Source organism: Carassius auratus, chromosome 18, assembly GCF_003368295.1.
Source record: "Carassius auratus strain Wakin chromosome 18, ASM336829v1, whole genome shotgun sequence".
Classification (NCBI taxonomy): domain Eukaryota; kingdom Metazoa; phylum Chordata; class Actinopteri; order Cypriniformes; family Cyprinidae; genus Carassius; species Carassius auratus.
In genome coordinates, this window is record NC_039260.1 from 7,718,173 (window position 1) to 7,740,150 (window position 21,978).

The window sequence follows — 21,978 nt, forward strand, 5'->3', positions numbered from 1 at the left end:
CAAATGTGTGTGTGTGCTTGTGTGTATATATATTATATTAGTTTTACTTATAAATGTGTCTGGGTTGAATATAAGGGGCAAAAAAAAAAAAGTTATTATTATTATTTGATTTTTTTTTTTTTTTTTTGCAGTGTATGCCTTGGCCAAAGGAGAGTCAAAACAGTGTAGCTTCTCAGAATTTTTTTTTGTTTAGTTTTTTTTTTTTTTTGCTGAGGAGTACACATTATGTAGTAATAATGGAAAAAGAGGGTACATACTGTATACAAATATGTACCTTAAATGTCTTGATATATAAAAAAATATTTATTGTCTGAATAGTTGATGTCAGAATTAGCTGAAATGCCTCAGATGCGTGAAATCTTGTACTGCATTTAAATGAGTCTGAATGAATGAATAAATCTGAATAAATAAAGATTTCTCAGGTGAATAAATAATTTAGAAATAAATAAATAGATAAATAATCAGATACTTGTGCCTTTAGCTACGGTTGAAAAAAAGTTCTCATTGATTGGCACCTTGTGTAGTCCAGAGGCTTATGCTTCTAATGATAAGCCACTCTTTCTGACTTGCCGTTACCACAATGCGAACACACTCAATATCAAACGCTATCTTGTGGTCCACATCATGAACCTCAATGTTTCCATTTTTAAACTCCCCTAAAGTTATATAGGTGGAGCACTGCCTTCCCTTTTTGGTTCCTACTAATTTCTCCCCCACTTCAAGAGCTCCGTGATGCAAAATATCATTCTGCCGATCATCCGTTCCCGTGATGATCTTGATTTTGCTGATTTTTGTTGCCTTGTTGAACACTATTACATAAAAGTCCCCGGTGGACGGAGCCTTGCCCCAAAAGTACTCATCCACGCTACTGTAAGCTTTGGCAGCATCATAGCTCTCAAATACATTTATGTTTGTATACAAACTGGCAGGTGGGTTGTCTGGGATATCAAGGGAGTCTTCCTCAAAGTCATCATCCTTAAGTTTATTTTCTGCCCCCTTATAGGAGGAATAGTAGCCCATGTGTTGGAAAAGGGAAGGCTTGAAGCGAATCGCATCCTTCTGGGCCAGTAGGCCTCGGAAATGGATAAGAAGCCAATCGCAAGGCATCTCCTGATAGAACATGAGCAGGAAATGGGCAAGTCTAGGAAGGTCTCGCGAGTGGTACATCTTCCCTATGTAGCCCAGCTTAGAGAATTCAAGCATCACCCAATATGATCCCTCCCTAGATGCCACCACTTTCTTCAGGGCGGTGAGGAAGTTTCGAGAACAGCGCACATCATCCTCCAACATCATGTAGAAGTCTGACAGGTTGGTGCAGAAGTTGAGCAGGAACGCATAATCTACATTCTGTTTGGAACGGAAGCGTACTCTATCCTCTGGATCATTGTAATTTCTCTTCAGCCCATCCAGTGATGGGTAGTACTCCTCAGGTGCATGGATAACTAGCAGCCGTCCTGCAATGATATGGTGGCCGAACTTCCTTGAGATTTCCTGAACTAGGCTCTCACACCATGCCAGGTCAAAGTCTGCCAAGTGGACCACCACAACGATCTCTTTGAGCTCCTCATAGCTTGATTGGTCAAAAATGGACTTGATGGTTTCCAGCAGGTAGTTTCCACGTTTTCTTTTCACAGATGACAATCCAATTGTAAGATACTCTGCAAAAGAACATGAAAAATCGTGGAGTAGGAGAAAGTATGCCTTGAACTGATCTGACACCTTGTCTACGCTGTGAATACTATATATTTTTTCTTACTTATGCATAAATCTCACTAGACCATATTAAATGTAAGAGTAAAGCAAGAACAAGCTATTTGCTTATTAATTTAGCTTAGGAAGTAAAGTGATCAAATTTTATGGATGTTCAACATTTTTACTTTTTACATTGTTTTGACATTTAAGAAAAGCATTTTTAAAGAGATCTAGACGTGTGAGGCCTCATTTATAAAGCATGCATATACTCAGATTTGACCTTAGAGTGTGTCTAAGCTTAAATACTGCCTTTGACATGGAAAAGTTCTTAGCGTCACATCAGGGTCTGAGCAGACATACAAACACTTTTCTTGTCAGAGTACTGCAGGTTTTTGAAAATGTAAGCTATTCTTGCAGCCCGCTGTTTGGACGATGACTGGTGATCTTTTATCTTAATGACATTAATTAGGAGTCATTTTCAAAGCAGAAAGCTGAAACTATTCAGTTGCATGCAAGTTCAAGATCATTAGCGATTCGTAGATTTCATATCTGAAAGAGAGGCGTATGTGTGTTTTCTGTGCATGCGTTCATTCTGTGAATCAATATGCATATTTGAGAGATGACTGTAAGATCAAATTTAGGATGGTTTCTGTGCAACATTTTATAAATGAGGCCCATGATTTAACATTTTTAATTGTGCATTTATTATTTGTGTTCTGTATGTATAGTGGTATATATGTTTGTGTGTGTGTGTGTGTTCCTTACACATACACATACAGAAGAAGGCTAATAAAAGCACAAATCCTAAATATATATATTATTTTACTTATTTGTTTAACCATGTGTGTACTGATAATACAAATGTGTATTTAAGAAAGCGATCTTACTCTTTCGAGGTAAAGGTGTTCCAGCGAGGTAACGATAAGTCACATTGATCATTCCAGAAAAATTGGTGATATCTTTAAAGGTATGAACATATCGCTCTGAGTTCAGTGGATGCATTGAGGTTTCTCGTAACTGACGTTTGTCTTCCTCCTGAAACACATGACATCCAAGACAGACAATTCTAAAGTTTTTCACAAGTCTAAAGAAGTCAACATTTTTCACAGCATTCCTAAAGTTAGACAAGAGACTCCAGAATTTAAGTCTAAATGCTGCAGGCCATTATTTTTGGATGTGGCAATATTCTTGCACACTCTTGTATAATCTCATTAAATGTAAATGATGGCCTTTGAATAATTAATTGTACACACAATATTACTCACTCAACTTTTTAAATAAATTATCTGGTATTAAATGGTGGCATCGTTGCTAAACTTTAATGCCTTTTACCACACAGGAAATGTTCGCACTTAAAAAAAATAAAAAATAAAAAAATAAACGGCTGTGACTGTGTTTGTATTTCAATTATATGGGTTATTTAGAAAAGTGACTTGGGTACAACTTTTGAATAATTCAACAGACAAACACACGCGACATGTTATGATCACAAAGTTTTGATCATAAAGTTGGCCTCATGAATAATAAGTGTGTCTCTTGAATTTGGACTGCCTCTACATCATCAAATTTTAAATAGGCTGCAGCATGAGCTCTGATAATTATACATGCACAGCACAGCACCGGCAGCCTTACACGCAACATTTGGTAATTAAAGCATATAAACAAAATAACTTTTCAGCACAGAGATAATTAATGCTAAATCACATGCAACAACAGTAGTCAAGTTGTTGTGAAGCCCGCTATTGTCTTGTTATCTGCTCTACTGATGTTGTAAATAAATTGACCTCTGTAATTTACCTGCTGGATTTTAACATGTAAACAAACTCACCAGCACATAGCCATCCTCGATGTAGAGGTTTATGAAGAGCAGGAAGGTAATGAGAGCCACCAGAAAGGGAATGGTGGAACGTTTCCGGAAACACCTCATCTTGTCCAGGTACTTCAACACCAGTCTCATGTTGGAAACACTGCCGGTGTGATCTGATAAAAAACAAAGAGAAAATACTACATTAGGATGTTTCAATAATAGGCTAAATTTGAAAGATAAAGGGCAAGAGCTGAAACACAGACTACATATAGTCATTTTATTGTGCTTTTTGGAACTTGACAATCATAATCGTCTCATTTAAAGGAAAACAAAGCCAAAAGGAAAAAAGTAAAAGATAAAAAAAATCAATCAATCAATCAATCAATCGGTTAAAAATAGGGAAATCAGAACTGTGAACTATTCAGAAATAAATTGAAAATGCTTTTGAAATTCCAGTTAAATTACTGAATTTTAATTGAATTTAAACTATAAAATATAAAGGAAGTAACATTCAAATTAATTTAAATTCAAAGGGATGAAATTTGAATTTGAATATAAGGAAGGAAGAAATTCAAGTATGAAATTTGAATTTAAGGAAGAAACACGTTCAGCGAAATTCATATAAGAAGTGTATTTATTTGTTTGTTTTAATAGAAAAACAAAGTCAAAGCAAATTACAGGCTTGATAAACTGTAAAAGCATTAAAATATTTTAAAAAGCCTTGAAGTCAGACGGACAGACAGATTGGATGTGAGAATGCTGTGTTGATTGAATTCTGAATTTGCATAAACCTGATAGAAGTATACAGGTGCATCTCAATAAATTAGAATGTTGTGTAAAAGTTCACTTATTTCAGTAATTCAACTCAAATTGTGAAATCTTGTATTAAATAAATTCAATGCACACAGACTGAAGTAGTTTAAGTCTTTGGTTCTTTTAATTGTGATGATTTGGCTCACATCTCAACAAATTCAAAAAAGCCAAAAGCATCACAATTAAAAGAACCAAAGACTTAAACTACTTCAGACTGTGTGCACTGAATTTATTTAATACACAAGTTTGTCAATTTGAGTTGAAGTACTGAAATAAATGAACTTTTCCACGTTTTTCTAATTTATTGAGATGCACCTATAGTTCTTAAGTATCGATTCCTGGCTAAATCCACATCAGATAAGTATATTTAAATACAAAAAATGTTGTAAAAACTCTACAGTAAAAATTAAGTGCAGCTCACTAAAATGATCATGTTTTCATTATTTAGGAAAAACTGACACCAATTTCTGGCGGTGCAGCAATCGAGAAGCACTTATTTTTGTATATAAGACAGGGCATTCTCTATAAGGTTACACTAAAAATAAGCAGTAGACTTGTGTGCCTCTAAGCCCAGTAATTAACCCGACAATGATGTAGGTATAATACATACTTCCGCTGAAGAACACGCTGTGAGGTTAATATCCCAACCTTGCTCACAAGACATTAGCAATGTATGCACTCTGTGCCTGTAAATCCTTTTGTTTTGCCCTTTCTGAGGTTTGTATGTCAAGTACAAAGTATGGTTCTTAAGAGGCTATACTGCAAATGGCATTTCAATTTTAGCTATCTCCATTTGAAGATACATAGTTGGAGTGACTGTCTTTGAAACAGAAGAAAAAAAATTTCAGCTATGTGCATAAAATAGGCCCCAGGCATTCTTTTATTCCTGACCTCAAATTACATAGAGTAATCCAAGAATAGAAAGAAGGATGCAAGTGTTTTGGAAGGCTTGTGTGTATCAGCCTTTTTGATGGCTCTTGCTAAGCACCTTAGACCACTAATGGAATACAAAATAACTTTACAGCCGATTCCATGACCAGATGCGTATCGATTCTGCCTACTGCCAACTTGTTTCAACTGGGGATTGTCAAACCAATATTCTGTGAGCTCTTGCTTGTACATAAAAAGCAGAGAACACATTGAGACCACACGTGTGTGGTTTTATATACTATGCCATTTAAGGGTTTGGGGTCTTTTTTTAATGAAATTAACACTTATAATAAATATAGCAAGAATGCATTAAATTGATCAAATGTAACATTAAATAGACAGTAAACAGTAAATGCTACAAAAACTTTCTTCTTGAACACCAAATCAGCATATTATAATTATTTTTGAAGAATCAAGTGACACTGAAGAGAGGAGTATTGCTGCTGAAAATTCAGCTTTGTATCACAGGGATACATCACATTTTAAAATATATTCGAAATCGAAACAGTTATTTCAATTTGTAAAAGATTTACTGTATTTTGAAAGATAAATAAATGCAGCTTTGGTGAGCTTATTTCATAAACATTTCATTTAAAAATGTAAAATTAATGGTAGTGTACATCATATCTTTTAAAAGCATATTTTAATAATTCACAGGATAATGACATTCTTGTCAAATAAACTTTTAATCAAGACACAAGAACATGCTATGCATTCATACACAATTTGTATGAAGACAAATTGCATTCTTGGAATATGTTGTACAAATACCAACAATGCAAATACAAATGCATTTATTATAATAGAACATTTAACCCTTCTTAAACCAAAGGATTATAAAAAACGCAGAATGTAGACGGAAAAACATGTTGCCAAACTGATAGTTGTACTGCACATTTCATTTTCTTGGGCATTTAATTACACAAGTGGCTGGCTTTTAAATTTTCCAGTTCAAACCATTTAGCATTTTGATACATGCAGGTGGATTCATGTAATGTTAATGCAGAGTAATAGCAATGTTGGATTGATTCAGCCTGAAATCCTGCTTCATCCTCCACTGGCAGTGAAGTGAGGAGAACCAGAGCAGACCCCTAACGGACCACTGATGGATTTGCATAACATCAAATGGTACCTAATTTAAAACTTTACCTTGCAAACCAACTTGAAGATCATAGAAACTTCTGATTTTAACAAAAAAAAAATCTTGTTTGTTTTGTTATATATGGTGATATGAATGCTAAAACACAGCGAGGTTGACTTAATAACATCTCAGGTTATGCATGTAACAATGGTTCCTCAAGGGAACGAGACGCTGCTTCAGAGGAAGCATTTACGGCAAAGCAACCATTTAGCCTCTAGGAATGAAGCAAGTGCCGGCAGGGATGCAGGAAGTATGGCCCAAGACACAGCATCTCGTTCCCTCAGGGAACCATGGTTACATGCGTAACCTGAGACGTTTCTCTTCAGGAACTCGAGCTGCATTGGAGGATGCTTTGGAAACAACTATGCCCACGCCGCCAGACTTTCAAATCTCTGCCTTGTGTGGAAGAGCACAGCTAAAGCGAGAGAGGGAGCCAGGAGCCTGACAAGTAATCGGGGACATCGCGCCCAATGGCCAAACTTCAGAAGGAGTGAGTCTTGACCCCCAAGAGAGTGGAGATCAGAGGACTCAAGGCTTTACAATAGCATCCTGATCCACTGCTTAGCATAAGCTTCTTATGGCCGGAGGCCTCAGCCTCAGTGCATCGTGGAGGAAACGTAAACAGAGGTTGTCTGCCCACTGAATGGCCACCGAGAGAGGCGCGATAGGCCATAATGGCCGCCACGTAGCCCTTTAGGGTGGAGTGGGACAACCCTGCAGAGAGAAGGCTTGCAGGAACTCCATAACTGTACCAACCAGAGAGAGAACCAGAGGGGACAGTGCGATGTCTCTTGAGTCACAAACAGGTCCACCTGAGCCTGGCCAAACACTCTCCAATCTGCTTCATCACCTCATTCCCCAGTCCTCGGCCCCTGCTTTAACAGGATATCTGCTCCCATATACAGATGCCCAGGAATGTGAACTACTGTCGGCGAGAGGAGTATGCCCTGGGACCACACAAGGATCTGGTATGCTAGTTTGTACGAAGGGCGTTAGCGGAGACCCCTTTGGTGGTTGATATAAGAGATCACCGCTGTGTTGCTGGTGCGCACCAACACATGGTCTGGGAGAAAGTGTTTTAGTGTTCGAAGCATGACCAGCATCTCCAGGCAGTTTATATGCCATGTCAGATGGCGACCACTCCACAGATCGTGGGCAGGGTGGACACTCATGACATACCCTTCAACCAGTGAGGGACACGTTCGTCGTTATCATTACACGGTAACAAGGAGCTCCCAGCACCGGGCCCTGAGACAAGAACCAAGGTCTCTTCCACATGTCTAAGGCACGTAGGACCTCCGCGTGACCTTTAGTATGCAAAGCACTTTTCCCCTCTGGGAGAAGCCCTTGGTCCTGAGCCAACACTGTAGGTGTCTCATGAACAGCAGGCCAAGAATTTTCACATTGGATGCAGTTGCCATCAGGCCCAGCAGTCTGGAACTGCTTGACAGTGAGTGACTGGCCTTCTCTGACTTTTGTGACTGCGGTAAGGACCTACTCGATCCGAGCAGGAGACATATGTGCCTGCATCATGGTCGAATCCCACACCACACCCAGATAAGTGGTTCCCTGTACTGAAGAATGCACACTTTTCTCTGCGTTAAGTCTTAACCCCAGTTCTTTCGTGTGAGCGAGTATGACACTTCGATGCCAAACCGTCATCCGCTCTGATTGAGCTAATATCAACCAATCGTCAATGTTGTGAAAGTGTAGGGTGAGAGTACAAGGCCAAAGGAAGAACTGGTATTGGTTGGCTTTTCCCCCCAAAAGCAAACCTCAGGAACTTTCTATGATGAGGAACAGTGAAATACCAGCTGTAGTACACAGACTCTGCGACGCGAGGGGGGACCACATCGATGGACTCCGTCCTCAGAGAGTGTCTATTTCTGTTCCATTACCAGAACCTGCTGGGGGCCCACCAGGGTGGGAAAGGCATCGTTGAATTAAGGTGGAGGAGAACCGAACCGGAGTCTGTGGCCTCTCTGTGACCCATCGAGACACGTTTGGCATTAGTTTTCACGCTGCCAAATAGTCTCCTAAGGGAATCAGCCTCTCGAGAGGCTCGAGATGATAGTTGACGACCCCTCCCACCCCAAAAAAAGAAAGACAATTACATCATAATTTACTCACCGTCATGTCTTTTTCTTCTTACGCAGAACACAAATGAAGATATTTTGAAGAATATTGGGTCTAAACAACTGAAGAGCCCATTGACTTTCATTAAAAAAAATTATAAAATAATCAAAATTTTCTATGTTTCACAAAATAAAGACAACCATACATTAGGGTAAATGATGACAGAATAATTTATTTTTTGGTGAATTTTCCCTAAATTCTTTAGCATACCTTGCACAACCATTTGAAGTCTTAGAGGATGAGAAAAGTGAGGTAATATAAAAAGCAAGATAGAAAATTTAATGAAAATGTTTTCTTGAACCAAGCAGACGGTTAAAATGTTATAAATGTTTCCAAATATCTTGTTGCAAAACTGGCTGCATTTACCAGGTATTCTTCTACCCCCTCAAATCTCCAAGTGTCCAAACACTTCAGACGCACCCTGAGGCTGAAAATAAAACATCCATTATAAATGTATTAAGCTAAGCTGACATTATCCCTCCTCCTTTCATGGATGCAGAGAGAGGAGCTTGTTGACAAACACAAAAAAATCAATTCTGAGCTTTGTAACATAAAACTCCTCAAAAATGATAGAAAAACAAAAGATTTTATAATGACTGCATTTCTTCCCAGACATAAGCTGCAGATATTGTTTGTAAAAGGGAAAACCACCAGGCTGGTACCTTCCTCTGTTGCATAATTACACCTGACAGGGTCTGATTCTGGAAGAGTTGAAATTACTGGCAGCTGCCAAGGACCATGCCTTTGCAGAGGTCTCATTTGAGGGATTGCTGACGTAAATAACCTGAGGTTCATTCCCACTTCCTGCTGCTCTATTGATCATCACCTCCCGGGGCGAGCAGCTCTTTTAGCAGTCAATATAAACTGTCCATTCAGAGCGATACCGTGGTGCTAAATGAAGCAGCTCAATTAGAGAACGAGTGGAGTAATCCAAAGAGTTGATTTCATAAAAACACAGGCAATCCAGATGGTCCCTCTGACTAACATCAGCTTGTTTGTGCATTACGCTGCGTTCGCTAATGCAAACCGCCACAGTTTTCCCAAACTCACAGGAAGTGTACTTATAAACACCCATTCATTTTAAAATGAGAGCATTGTGCTGGCATCATTTCGAGATACGCATTTACTGATATTTATCCACCGTTCTTATCTTTTCACTCTCCTCTTGGTGACGGAGGGAGTGTCATTTCTCCCAGGGTGCCGTCTCTCTCTTTGCCTTGGTGACATGAAATAGAGAATAAACTTCAGAATGAGAAACAAGAAGCTCCCTGGTGAGAGGAAGGCAATTACAGTCATGTCTGATGTGCAGCAAGACCCCATGAATAAGAAAAACAAATCAGTTTACAAAGTTGGAAATTGATTAGATAGATGTTTGAGGAAGGATGTCTAGTAGATTGTGAGAATGCTATGCGATTTTTATTATGTAAATGCACTATGAGAGAATGTGGAATTAGAGAGCACTTGGTTTGATTTGGATTTAATTCAAACACTTCTCGACTATAAAGAGTGAACCTACAAGGCCATGTACATGATGGTGTCGTGGCTGTTTCAGTGGTGTAAATCTGCAAGCAAGCAAGCGAGTGTTGTATATTTTTCACAAGCCTGATCCTTTAAGGCCAAAATACAAGCATGTTTGAGCCCGCTAATGTCCTAACAGCTCAGTTTTAAAGTAAATTAAGACTCTAGAGCATCTTGTCACTAAATAATTCCAGTTCTAATTCTTAAAAAGCAAGGCAAAACACAGCTAAACCCTTTCAATTTCCCTGCCACACACAGCTGAATGCTAAGCTAATGCTGAAATCATGAGCCACCCATGTTCTTTCAAATCAAAACAGCTTCCTAAAACCTCCCTCAGCTGTAGCTTTTATGCTACTTGGGACGCAGAGGCGTACCTTGCCTTAATGCGAAAACCTGCATAGAGGAGAGGGGAAAAAAGCCATTTTGACTAAGAGAGAAACAGATTAATAAAGCTGGCAGTAGAAAGCAATTCTTCCACATTTGATCTTGTTATCTGTTTTACATTATTTCCCAAGGGTATGCTGCACCTCACTGATATACAGCTCTGCGCAAATAATCAATTAAGCCAGCAGATTCTACAGCTTTCTGCTCTTGCTTTGTGTCAGAGTTTCAGCCACTTAAATAGATTTTTCTCTTCAACAAAAGGGCTGAAAAGCAGAAAAAGAGAAACGGCTTCCGACGATAAGAAACACCGCCTCTAGATGAACACTGTGGGCCTCAGATCTGTGAATGAACTTTTGTTAATTAAATTAGTTTCTTTGTGTTAATCAATTTGTGTGCATTGCAGCCTTGTTTACTGAAATTTGCCATTAGGCTTGTTTACAAAAAAAAAAAAAAAAAATTCCAATTATGTGAAGATCATAGATCTCTATGGAAAATGTGCAATCAAAACTCTTGAGAAAAAAAAATGTCTGGTTCATCATGTTTTTGGTCGTATAAAATAAAAGGTTATGATTTATGACTAATGTATTTAACTATGCTCATATGAAAAGAATTGATTAATCATTTGCAACTGCCTAGGGTACTGACTAAACAATGCCATTAATTATTAGCAGTTGTAAATGATCAGAAAGAAGTGCAATTAAAAGCTACAATTATGATTCTATACAGCTTATAATTAACCATTTTTACTTTTAAATAAACTACTAAATTAGAATAAAGAGAACTAAATAAATATACAAATGAATCCTGAGCATAGTATAATATTACAAGCCCAAAATACAACTTTATATATATACAGTATATATATACAGTATATATATATATATATATATATATATATATATATATATGTGTGTATTTTTTTTTAAACCAAACTGTGTATACAACCTAATAAACTTTAGTACAGTTTGCTTGCTTGAAATGAAAAACATTTTGTGGCGAGTGGGGCGGGGCCGAGAGGCGTGGGAACGAGGAGTGAGGCCAGGTATAGTGATTGAAGATGAGCTGCACCTGCGCCCCACCGCTGGTATCGAGTCCCACGTAGGAGATGGAAGGATATAAAACTGGAGCGATGACCGTGAAGGACGAGAGAGGACCAGGCCTGGGACATTATTTTATGTTTTGGTTTTTATTTGCGCACACCAGTCGTCTGCGAGGGGCTGGTGCGCTGTTTTGTATTTATTTTGAATATTAAAATGTTTTGATTGTGCGCCTCCTTCTTCCCGATGATTACAAAGGTTGTATCGTTACAGTGGTGCCGAAACCCGGGAGAAGGAGGGACGCGCTGCTGAAGATCCCTCGCCGCTGTGGTGAATCCGCGGTGCCCTCGAGCTGGCGAGGTATGTGCCGCCAGGGACGCTCGAGGCGTTGGGCTGGAGCGAGTTGCCGGGGACGGGCGAGCTCGCTGCCGGCCGCCCACGATATGGAGGGGCGGCTGCCATCCGTGAGGGAGCGGAGGAGTCGGCGCCGTTCGCCAGGGGGCCGGAGCCTGCTGCCTCCGTGAAGGAATCCGGAGGGGCAGGGAACGGGGGACTCCTGCCGCTGCCCAAAATCGGAGGAGCCGTCGCCGTCCATCGGGCGGCGGAGGAGTGTCGTGCCATCCACCGAGGGCCGTCCAGTGCCACCGCCAGGCACCGCGGAGGAGATCACCCAGCTGGTGGAGGGCCGAGCAGCAGTGCGTCTGGGAACCGGATTTTTTGTGGCGAGTGGGGTGGGGCCGAGAGGCGTGGGAACGAGGAGTGAGGCCAGGTGTAGTGATTGAAGATGAGCTGCACCTGCGCCCCACCGCTGGTATCGAGTCCCACGTAGGAGATGGAATGATATAAAACTGGAGCGACGACCGTGAAGGACGAGAGAGGACCAGGCCTGGGACATTATTTTATGTTTTGGTTTTTATTTGCGCGCACCAGTCGTCCGCGAGGGGCTGGTGCGCTGTTTTGTATTTATTTATTATAAATGTTTTGATTGTGCACCGGTTCCCGCCTCCTTCTTCCGGATGATTACAAAGGTCGTATCGTTACACATTTGTTAAAAACAACAACAACAACAACAATAATAATAATAATAATAATTATTATATATATATATATATATATATATATATATATATATATATATATTGCTAATTAACAAAACCTAAATGCTGATATACAAATTTAGCAGTATGCCAGCATACTTTTGTTATATAGCACTAACCCAGCATATCTTCGTTTCTCAATAATCCAACTGCTGGTAAATGTCTGTGCGTATGCCAGCGTTTGTACGTGTCTGCTGAAATAGCACCTCCTGACATCGGTTTTGCTCATCAACACATTCTTAAGGCATTACGATGTTCTCTGGAGAGTTTGCAAGCTTGAAACTGCAGAATCTTCACTAAAACACATGAAAAACATTGTTCAACTATTGCTGACACTGTCAGACACAAAACACACAGACACTTGCACATTTCCCCCTATTCCTTCAAGGAGACAAGAAATATCAAGTCATAGTTTTCTCTAAACCATGCTTAGTCAAAATCTTTCTAGTTTGTTCCTTTTGCAGCAGGCTGGGAAAGCTGAAGTAGGATTTCTGTTTCTGCGCAAGTGACAATATTTCAACACAGTGGCAACACTTGTTGTCTAGAACTTGAGGGATCTCTTTCCTCACATCCAGGTCTTGAACTTTCCTCTAAAACATCTGACATCTCTCAGTGTTGCATGAAGTTTCATACTTAAACCTTTATGTGAGATAAAATAATATATTTTGTTTATATCCCCATCCCAAGTATTGGTGGTTATCTATTTTTAGCAACTCTTCTGCACAGAAGGTGGTGCTTTACTGTGAGGATCTGCCGAATGTCTCTCTGTTTTCATGTATGAATAAATCCAGCACCCCACTTGGATTTGGGCGCAGTCCAGACTGCAGCAGGCACCAGCTGCACAGGTGGCTTAGCTTCAGGTTGGAAGCTGTGTGAAGAGCTGGATTGATGCTGAATACAAAACATATTCTATAATGGTTTACACATGCCAGTTTCCTTAATTGTAACAATAAAGGAGCCAAACATGCAAGAACTGAATAGAACTGCAATAATGAGCAAATGGGAGAGATTGCATGATTCATGTTTCAATTTCCATTGCATTCCAAGCTTTTTGGTCCTCAAAGAATAAAAATAACTTTGTCAAGAAACAAATGTATGAATGAATCCATAAATCAATCAATTTCTAAAGATTTAATGGTCACACTGTAATGATGGTCCACTGAACGGCAAGTTGTAGATGAATCCAAGTGTAGGTTTATTATTCAGAGTGAAATCCAAAAATCCAAACAAAAAACAAAGACTTGACTTGACTAGACTTGACTTCAGGCATGAAACAACTCCCTAAACAGAGGTTAATACGTTCACTGTAGGTGAGCGAAGTGAGAACCCAAGTGCAGTTTTTATTAAATTAAAAAGTGACAAATCAATAAAAGAAACAAACTTGAGTTGACTTAAAATAGACTTGACTTTAGTGATGTTCAGTTCTTGAAAGAATCTTTCTAAAGAGAGCAGCCTGAAAAATGGAGCGCAGCTGTAGGAAAACAAAACTAGAGGTATTTCGTATTACCTGGCGTGAAAGTAACCTATCCTACAGAAAAGCATTAAAAACTGCTAGATCAGATAACTTTTCTTCTCTTTTAGAAGAAAACAAACATAACCCCAGGTATTTATTCAATACAGTGGCTAAATTAACAAAAAAATAAAGCCTCAACAAGTGTTGACATTTCCCAACATCACAGCAGTAAGTATCGCATCAGACAGTGCACTATAGACCTCCTGAGGAACAGTTCCACTCATTCTCTACTATGGGAGAGGAAGTATTGTATAAACTTGTTAAACCAACAACATGTATGTTAGACCCTATACCATATAAGCTCCTAAAAGAGGTGCTTCCAGAAGGCATAGATCCTCTTCTGACTATTATCAATTCCTCACTGTCATTAGGATATGTCCCCAAAACCTTCAAACTGGTAGTTATTAAGCCTCTCATCAAAAAAACACAACTTGACCCCAAAGAACTAGATAATTATAGACCGATCTTGAATCTTCCTTTTCTGTCCAAGGTACTAGAAAAGGTTGTATCCTCACAATTATATTCCTTCTTAGAGAAAAATAGTATCTGTGAGGATTTCCAGGATTTAGACCGTATCATAGTACTGAGACTGCTCTCATTAGGGTTACAAATGACCTGCTCTTATCATCTGATCATGGTTGTATCTCTCTATTGGATCTTAGTGCTGTGTTTGACACTCTTGACCACAACATTTTTTTCAGTGAATGAAGAGGTATCATATCGATCACAAGTGCAGTATGGAGCACCTCAAGGCTCAGTACTAGGTCTGCTACTCTTCACACTTTATATGTTACACTTGGGAGATATCATTTAGGAAACATTGTGTCAGCTTTCACTGCTATGCTGATGATACCCAGCTCTATAGTTCTTCACGGCCCGGTGAAACACACCAATTTGAAAAACTAATGGATTGCATAGTCGATATAACAAACTGGATGATGAGTAATTTCTTACTGCTGAATTCTGAAAAAAACAGAGGTGTTAATTATAGGACCTAAAAACTCTGCTTGTATTAACATAGAACACTGTCTAAGACTTGATGGCTGCTCTGTCAATTCTTCGTAATCAGTTAGGAACCTAGGTGTGCTATTTGATAGCAATCTTTCCTTAGAAAACCATGTTTCTAGCATTTGTAAAACTGCATTTTTCCGTCTGAAAAAATCTAAATCTAAATTACGGCCTATGCTCTCAATGTCAAATGCAGAAATGTTAATCCATGCATTTATGACCTCAAGGTTAGATTATTGTAATGCTTTATTGGGTGGTTGTTTTGCATGCTTAGTAAACAAACTACAGCTAGTCCAAAATGCAGCAGCAAGAGTTCTTACTAGAACCAGGAAGTATGACCATATTAGCCCAGTCCTGTCAACACTGCACTGGCTCCCTATCAAACATCCTATAGATTTTAAAATATTGCTTAATACTTATAAAGCCCTGAATGGTCTAGCACCTCAGTATTTGAATGAGCTCCTGTTACATTATTATCCTCCACTTCCGCTGCATTCTCAAAACTCAGGCATTTTGATAATATCTAGAATATCAAAATCAACTGTGGGCGGCAGATCCTTTTCCTATTTGGCACTTCACTTCACTCGCATTCCAATATCCACGTAAAACATAATGTTTTACATAACTTAGCATAACATAACTTAGCATAACATTACATAGCGTGATGTGATATGACGACCATGTGAATCCTCATATTCTGTTGTTTGCCACTTTTTTATGTAAAATTGATCTACGGGAAAAAAGAATGTTAGTATTTTTTAACGGGTCAAAGACCCATATCCTAATTTAAAATAATCGGTTAACAGTTAATAATCTGTAAATGAGTGTCGGTCGTCGGTTAGGAAAAGTAAGCAAAATGAACATCCCTAATTACTTATTTAATTTCTATTATTAACTCCAAAACAACTCAAACACAAAATGTAATTGATGCACAAATCATTATTATACTGTTTATATTTTTTATTACTTTTTTTCAAATATCATACATTTATATTAAATCGATTTAATATTAAAGGAATAGTTCATCCAAAAATGTTCTGATGTTCAAATTTTCTGAAAATGTTCTCATTCTTAGGAAACTGAAAATGTTGATGACTTTGTTTCTTCATCATTTGGCAAAACATAGCATTACATCACTTACAAATACACAGCATTTTGCTTAACAAGAAATGAACTGATGGACTAGACTCATGTGGATTAATTGTAGATTATTTTGATGCTTTCATCAGCTGTTTGAACTCTCATTCTGACGGCACCCATTCAGTGCAGGGGATCCATTGGTGAGCAAGTGATATAATGCTAAATTTCTCCAAATCAGTTATGATGAAAAAAAAAAAAACTCATCTTGGATGGCCCGAGGGTGAGAACTGTAATTTTTGGGTGAACGATTTCTACAAACAGCATATTTTTTTTATTATAAATCTGATTAATGTACATATAATATTGTCTACTGTAGCTGTAGAGAATGCTTGATATTTGCAAACTGGTATTTGTTATATTATTTTAATGTATTATAGTAATCATAAAAAGTTATTCACCTATAGTGGGTAATGATTCACAACTTTCGCACATTCAAAGGAAACAGCTCGAAACAGATTGAAACAGATTGAAAAATAAGGTGAATATGGCAGCTTAATTATACTTAATAAACAGCCTTTGCGTTGAGCATATCTGTGATGCTGTAGTTTTTGGAGCTGAGCCACTGACCTCACAATATTTGCCAACCGTTATGGTCTATGTTGTCTGACATTCACACATTTTTTAAATCACAGTATGGCTTCTTGGTTAATATGAGTGACTAATGCTTACTCAAGTCTTTACCTCTCTGTGCCTTTAGTTATGTGGGGCATCTTACAAGGTTAGCCAATTGAGCAAGTCTCTGTCATTGCCATGAGGCAGAGTTTTACCTTTAAGGTCAGTCAGAGACACGGAGGCCTTTGAAATTCTATCAGCAGAGAGTGTAATGAGGAAGAGAGGCATGAGAAATGATTCATGTGCGAGCGAGCCTCTCACAAGCGCCTCTTAGCAGTTAGCACTTTGACCCAGATTAGAGCACCAACCCAAACCTCAAAGGGGAGATCTGGAGATGGACCTCAGCGATATGACTTCCCCCGTTTCCACTTTAAAAAGCACAAATACACCGTACAGTCTTTCTCATTCTTTTGTTCAATATTATCATTTTCTTTTACTCACTTCCACTTTCTTCCCTGTCTTCTTTTCCACACTTCGCTTCAAATTTTCTTAAGTACACTCAAACAAAACTGCACATGTATGGGTTTTCCTTTCCTTCAAATATAAAACATCCAAGCGTCTAAAAGAGTATGTGTGTGGTGTTTCTAATATGAGAAGTTTTTTTTTTGTTTTTTGTCCAATATGAATTCATATTCCAATTTCAGTGGAATGTCTGTACAGCTATTATTATTAAAGGTCACCCTCCTTTCGGTCCATTAGACAACAAATCCTCAGAAAACATCACAGGTTCCATTAAGGCCACAGATATGGAGACAAACCTTTAATTTCGCAGAGTGCTTGCTAAAAACCAGCTTTATCATAGATCATCATTTCAGGTAATTTCAAGTTCATTTCATTTCAGATGTCAAAAAGTGACGATATTGTCACCATTTGGATCCATGCAGGCTTATTTGTCGCATGAATGTACCCACATTATGTCCATGCCACACACTAATGGACACAGGGGACACACAACAGACGGTGTTTCTCTTTGAAACATCATCTGCTTATGTCACTTCTGGACAATATTAAGATGAGCCCACATTAGCAAATTTTCTCAGACAAAAATGTTTCACTACTGTCACCAGTGTAGAGACGTATAAATTATAGATCACAAAGAAGATGGACTGGATTCCAACCACCACCCCCCCACCCCACCCCCCAATTTTTTTTTGCCAAACAACAGTAAATTTGAGCGCTCCTTTACTTTTAGAAAAATATTTCACACATTCAATAATCTCATATTTTGAAATATTTATAAAAAAACACATTTTATATTCAGAGTGATTTTTTATTTTCTTTTTTTTCTGAAGAGCCACTTCATTGCCTCCTCAGAAAACAATCCTGATGTTGGTCGTGGTAAATAAAAATAAATTCCAACATAAGTTATCGTTCATTCAGAATGACAGTGAAAGCCATACCATTGTGCAAAACTTCCCTCCCTCTCCATTTATGAGAGCGGAATGGTGGGACAGCACTCTTTCCTAAAAGCTCTGTAAAAAGCCAAGGTGACCGCTGGGTCACAAGTGAGAAATGGGAAAATGGCTGTGGGGTGTGCGTCCAGTAGCAGATAACATGAGAAAGCACTATCTCCTCTCAGCACATTTTTGTGCGAAAGAAAATCCAATGGTATAGCATTCGTAACAGAGACTGTTTCTTGCTCTCTGTCTCTCTCTCTGAAATGATGGACAATTCATTGTTTATCTACTTACAAAAGATACTGCGCATCAAAGTCAAGTGAAATGAATGCAGACCCACTTGAAAATGTAAATTTACAGCCTTAAATAAAAAATCAACAGCAAAATAAGCAGCCAACATTCAAAACATACAAAAACATGAATGTGCAGAAAAAACAAAACTGACATTTACAGTTACAATAAACAACAGAGTAACAAATATAAAACTGTGTAAACATCAAATGGAAATGTATTGTGAATAATGTACAGCTAATATACAGCTAATATACAATAAACCCTGATGCAGAGCAAGGTTGCCAAATAAAACAGAAAGGGATATGTTCAGATTTATTTTATTATTTAATATTATATAAAGTTCTTAATAGCTTTTTTTTAGCTGTTGAACCAACTGAACTGGCAAGGAAAACATCTTCACATCACAGTGGGAATTCATTAAGTATTCGTCCTCCATAAATCTGAATTATGACCTACCAAAATTATCCATACTAATCCATTACTTTTCATTATTTACATTTACATTTCATTATGACATTTTTCTCTATTACTTATTTAAATGAACTACCCTGATGTTTTTTAATTTAATTTAATTTAATTTAATTTTAATTGTGTGAGTGATGGAAATATGAGGAAATTAGAAATTATACAGTATGAAATACAAATGATTTGTGGCATTTAGCGAAACTAACTGGGAAAATTGGGGGGAAACAAACTGCAATATGATTTTTTTCTACTGCTGTAGAAATATAAGTCTCCTTATCTCCTTCAGTAATGCCTGCTTAGGGAAATGTTCATATGGAGTCAAATGAGGCTCTAAGCAATTTGTAATGCAATCAGTCCTTAATTAACGAGCACAACTCTGCTCACTGACATTTATGCTTGTAGCTGTGTGGAATAACTTCCTGACTTCCACACAACAGTTCATCCATTTACAATTAAATTCCCCATTCACACTTTTAAAGTGAACACTGTCATATCACAACCTTACACGAAAAGTCACAGCCATTACAACCCAATACAATCATTAATCACTAGTCTGGTCATAAAGAAACAGTTCTTCCAGAACTGAAAATCTAACAACACTCAAGTCATCCAATATTTAGATCAGTTTGTTTCTATACTTTAAAAGATTAGGAGAAACTGAACCCTTTGCTCAGCAATGGGTTCTCTGCAGTGAATGGGTGAACAGAATGAGAGTCCAAAAATCGTATAAATAATTTTGTCTACTTGAATGAATTTGCTCCTCCTAATGACTAAAATCAATCTTTGATATGCATATATTGTGGAGAGGTTGAAGTGAATGTGTTGTCAGTGATTCTCTTGTGAATCGTAACACATTGCAAGTTTTTGGGGAAAAAAAGAGAGGAATAAATAAACATTTCAGAATAAACCTGCTGCTGCAGCTGCCTCTTCTTTTGGCTTCCAGTCTCTCTGTCGGCTTTGAAGTTTCCCAGCAAGCCCGAGGTAAAATAACACGCCAAACTTTTTTTTTTTACTTAACAAAGGTAAACTTTCAGCAGAGTTTCAAACCACAGGAAGAGCTTACGCTTGGCATCTTTCTGATGTTTAGCACATGCAGCACATGTTCCCTGGTTGATCTAAGAATCAATTTTGTGCGTAGTCTTCCAGCCTTTCAGAACTGCTCTTCCACACTAATGGCGGGAAAGAAGAACAATGGCCCGTTCTAGTGCAAGCACAACAGAATATTGAATCAGATAGCTGTTAAAGCCAAGGTTCTTTAATTATTGATGATAACAGAAAGGATTTAGAAATTGGAAATAAACCCCATGTTGTATTTAGACACTCATGCACACAATACACATTTTGTTCTTTTTTGATTATTCCTCTCTAGTCTCATTTCACCATCCTTGTATAAAAATACATACATGTTCATATCTTTCAAGCTGCTATGTTCTCACGTTAGTCAAGTTTTCTTTGTAGCCAAAAGTTTATTTTTGTGTGACAATTTTCAGTCATGATTATTAGAATTACAAGATCAAGTACCATTTACAAGTGAAAAGCGTCTAAACTATTCTACACACATTTGTCAGTGGATTTTTATATGAAACAACAACAAGGGATGGACTTTTACACTGAAGGAGGCTTTGTTATGGATTATGGACTTGTATTTGGGCTGAAACGATTGCATTTCTCCAAACCTGTTCCAATGAAGAAACAAACATATCTATAGGATGGCCTGAGGATGACAAACTGGATATATTTCATAAATACTCAGAGAACACATTGAGACAGAGATGTATCCTTTGCATTGTGATCACATGCTACTGTAACCTTTATTTCGCAAGAGCAAGGAAATATTCTTTTTCACGATGTGTCCCCTTTAAACATCCCAGAATAACAACCTGCACAGGCTCTGTCTTGAGGCAAAGCCCACCATAGTTCAGGATGGAAGTTAAGGAGGCCCAGACTTCAGGGAGCAAAAGCAGCGCTCCTGTATTACACATTCTGCTTGTACCCTCACAGCAACCCAGATCCACCTTTGGCTAATTTCCCACAATTTCCAAGCTTCCTGAAAATGAATATGCATTACAGTTGCAGTGAATCCATTTGCACGGCAGAATAATAATGAAGAAAAAGTGCTCTCAAAAATGCTATTAATCTTATGTAAAACGCCTGCTCAATGCCTCTAATTAGATGCCATTTTAATAACTGCGTATGTTGTACAAGAAAGACAGTTTAGCAAAGGTGGTAAACACCATTGTTCATTTGTTTGATGACATAAGAGCAAAAGTAAATGAATTTTGTTTACTGGAATAAAACCAATCACTCTTTTATATGAAATAAACCCTCCAGAAAAGTACTGCAATATGCTAGAAACCCATACTAAATGTGGCGTATTGCTAGTAACAACACATTTTGACTGTGCATTACTATCAAACATGAGATATGCATTCAGAAATACAAAAACATATGTTAATAAATAAATTATATAAAAAATATAAATATATATAAATGCATTTTAAACGTGAAATTGGATTCACATGTTCAGGCATTCAGGCTATGCTTTCCACCAATGTGAGCGTAGCACTGTGGGAGTAGACGCTTTTGGCAAAGGATTACACTGAGCCTGCAGAATAAACCAAACACATAACCAATAGAAACACCAGTCCGTGTCCTAGAAGCATGGTGTCATCATGTTTGTGTTATCCAATTGTAGGTGAAAACAGGGTCCTCCCACGACCGTCTTTGGGACGATAACATCTTCCAACATTATTATACTATTACAGGTCACAGACTGGGTCGACAACTGAGGATTGTGGAAAGGTTACTGTTTCTTTGGGCTGTGATGTGAATTGCTCTGTGCTACAGAATGCTCGATGTACGGATAAGGTCTTGGTGATAGGCTGTCAGTCAACATGCATTGCCAAAAGGTACTGTATGAAGTAGGTTGTAAAAGAATATTCCGGATTCAGTACAGTTAAAACAATAGCTTTCCCACAAAAGGAAAATTGGCTG

The 21,978-nt window shown here is 38.1% G+C and overlaps 1 protein-coding gene across 2 annotated transcripts in view; it reads right to left on the reverse strand.

The window, feature by feature from the left end:
* Window positions 1-65: 65 nt before the first annotated feature.
* The window catches only part of LOC113118293 (alpha-1,3-mannosyl-glycoprotein 4-beta-N-acetylglucosaminyltransferase C-like), a 100,211-nt gene continuing 78,298 nt past the window's right edge, over window positions 66-21,978 (reverse strand). For both annotated transcript variants that reach the window (XM_026287354.1, XM_026287355.1), the window contains exons 3-5: window positions 3,521-3,672; window positions 2,580-2,727; window positions 66-1,658 (exon numbers count right to left, since the gene is read on the reverse strand). In XM_026287354.1, coding sequence (XP_026143139.1) covers window positions 502-1,658; window positions 2,580-2,727; window positions 3,521-3,649 — 1,434 coding nt within the window. In that variant the 5' untranslated portion in view covers window positions 3,650-3,672 and the 3' untranslated portion in view covers window positions 66-501. The remainder of the gene's footprint in view (window positions 1,659-2,579; window positions 2,728-3,520; window positions 3,673-21,978) is intronic.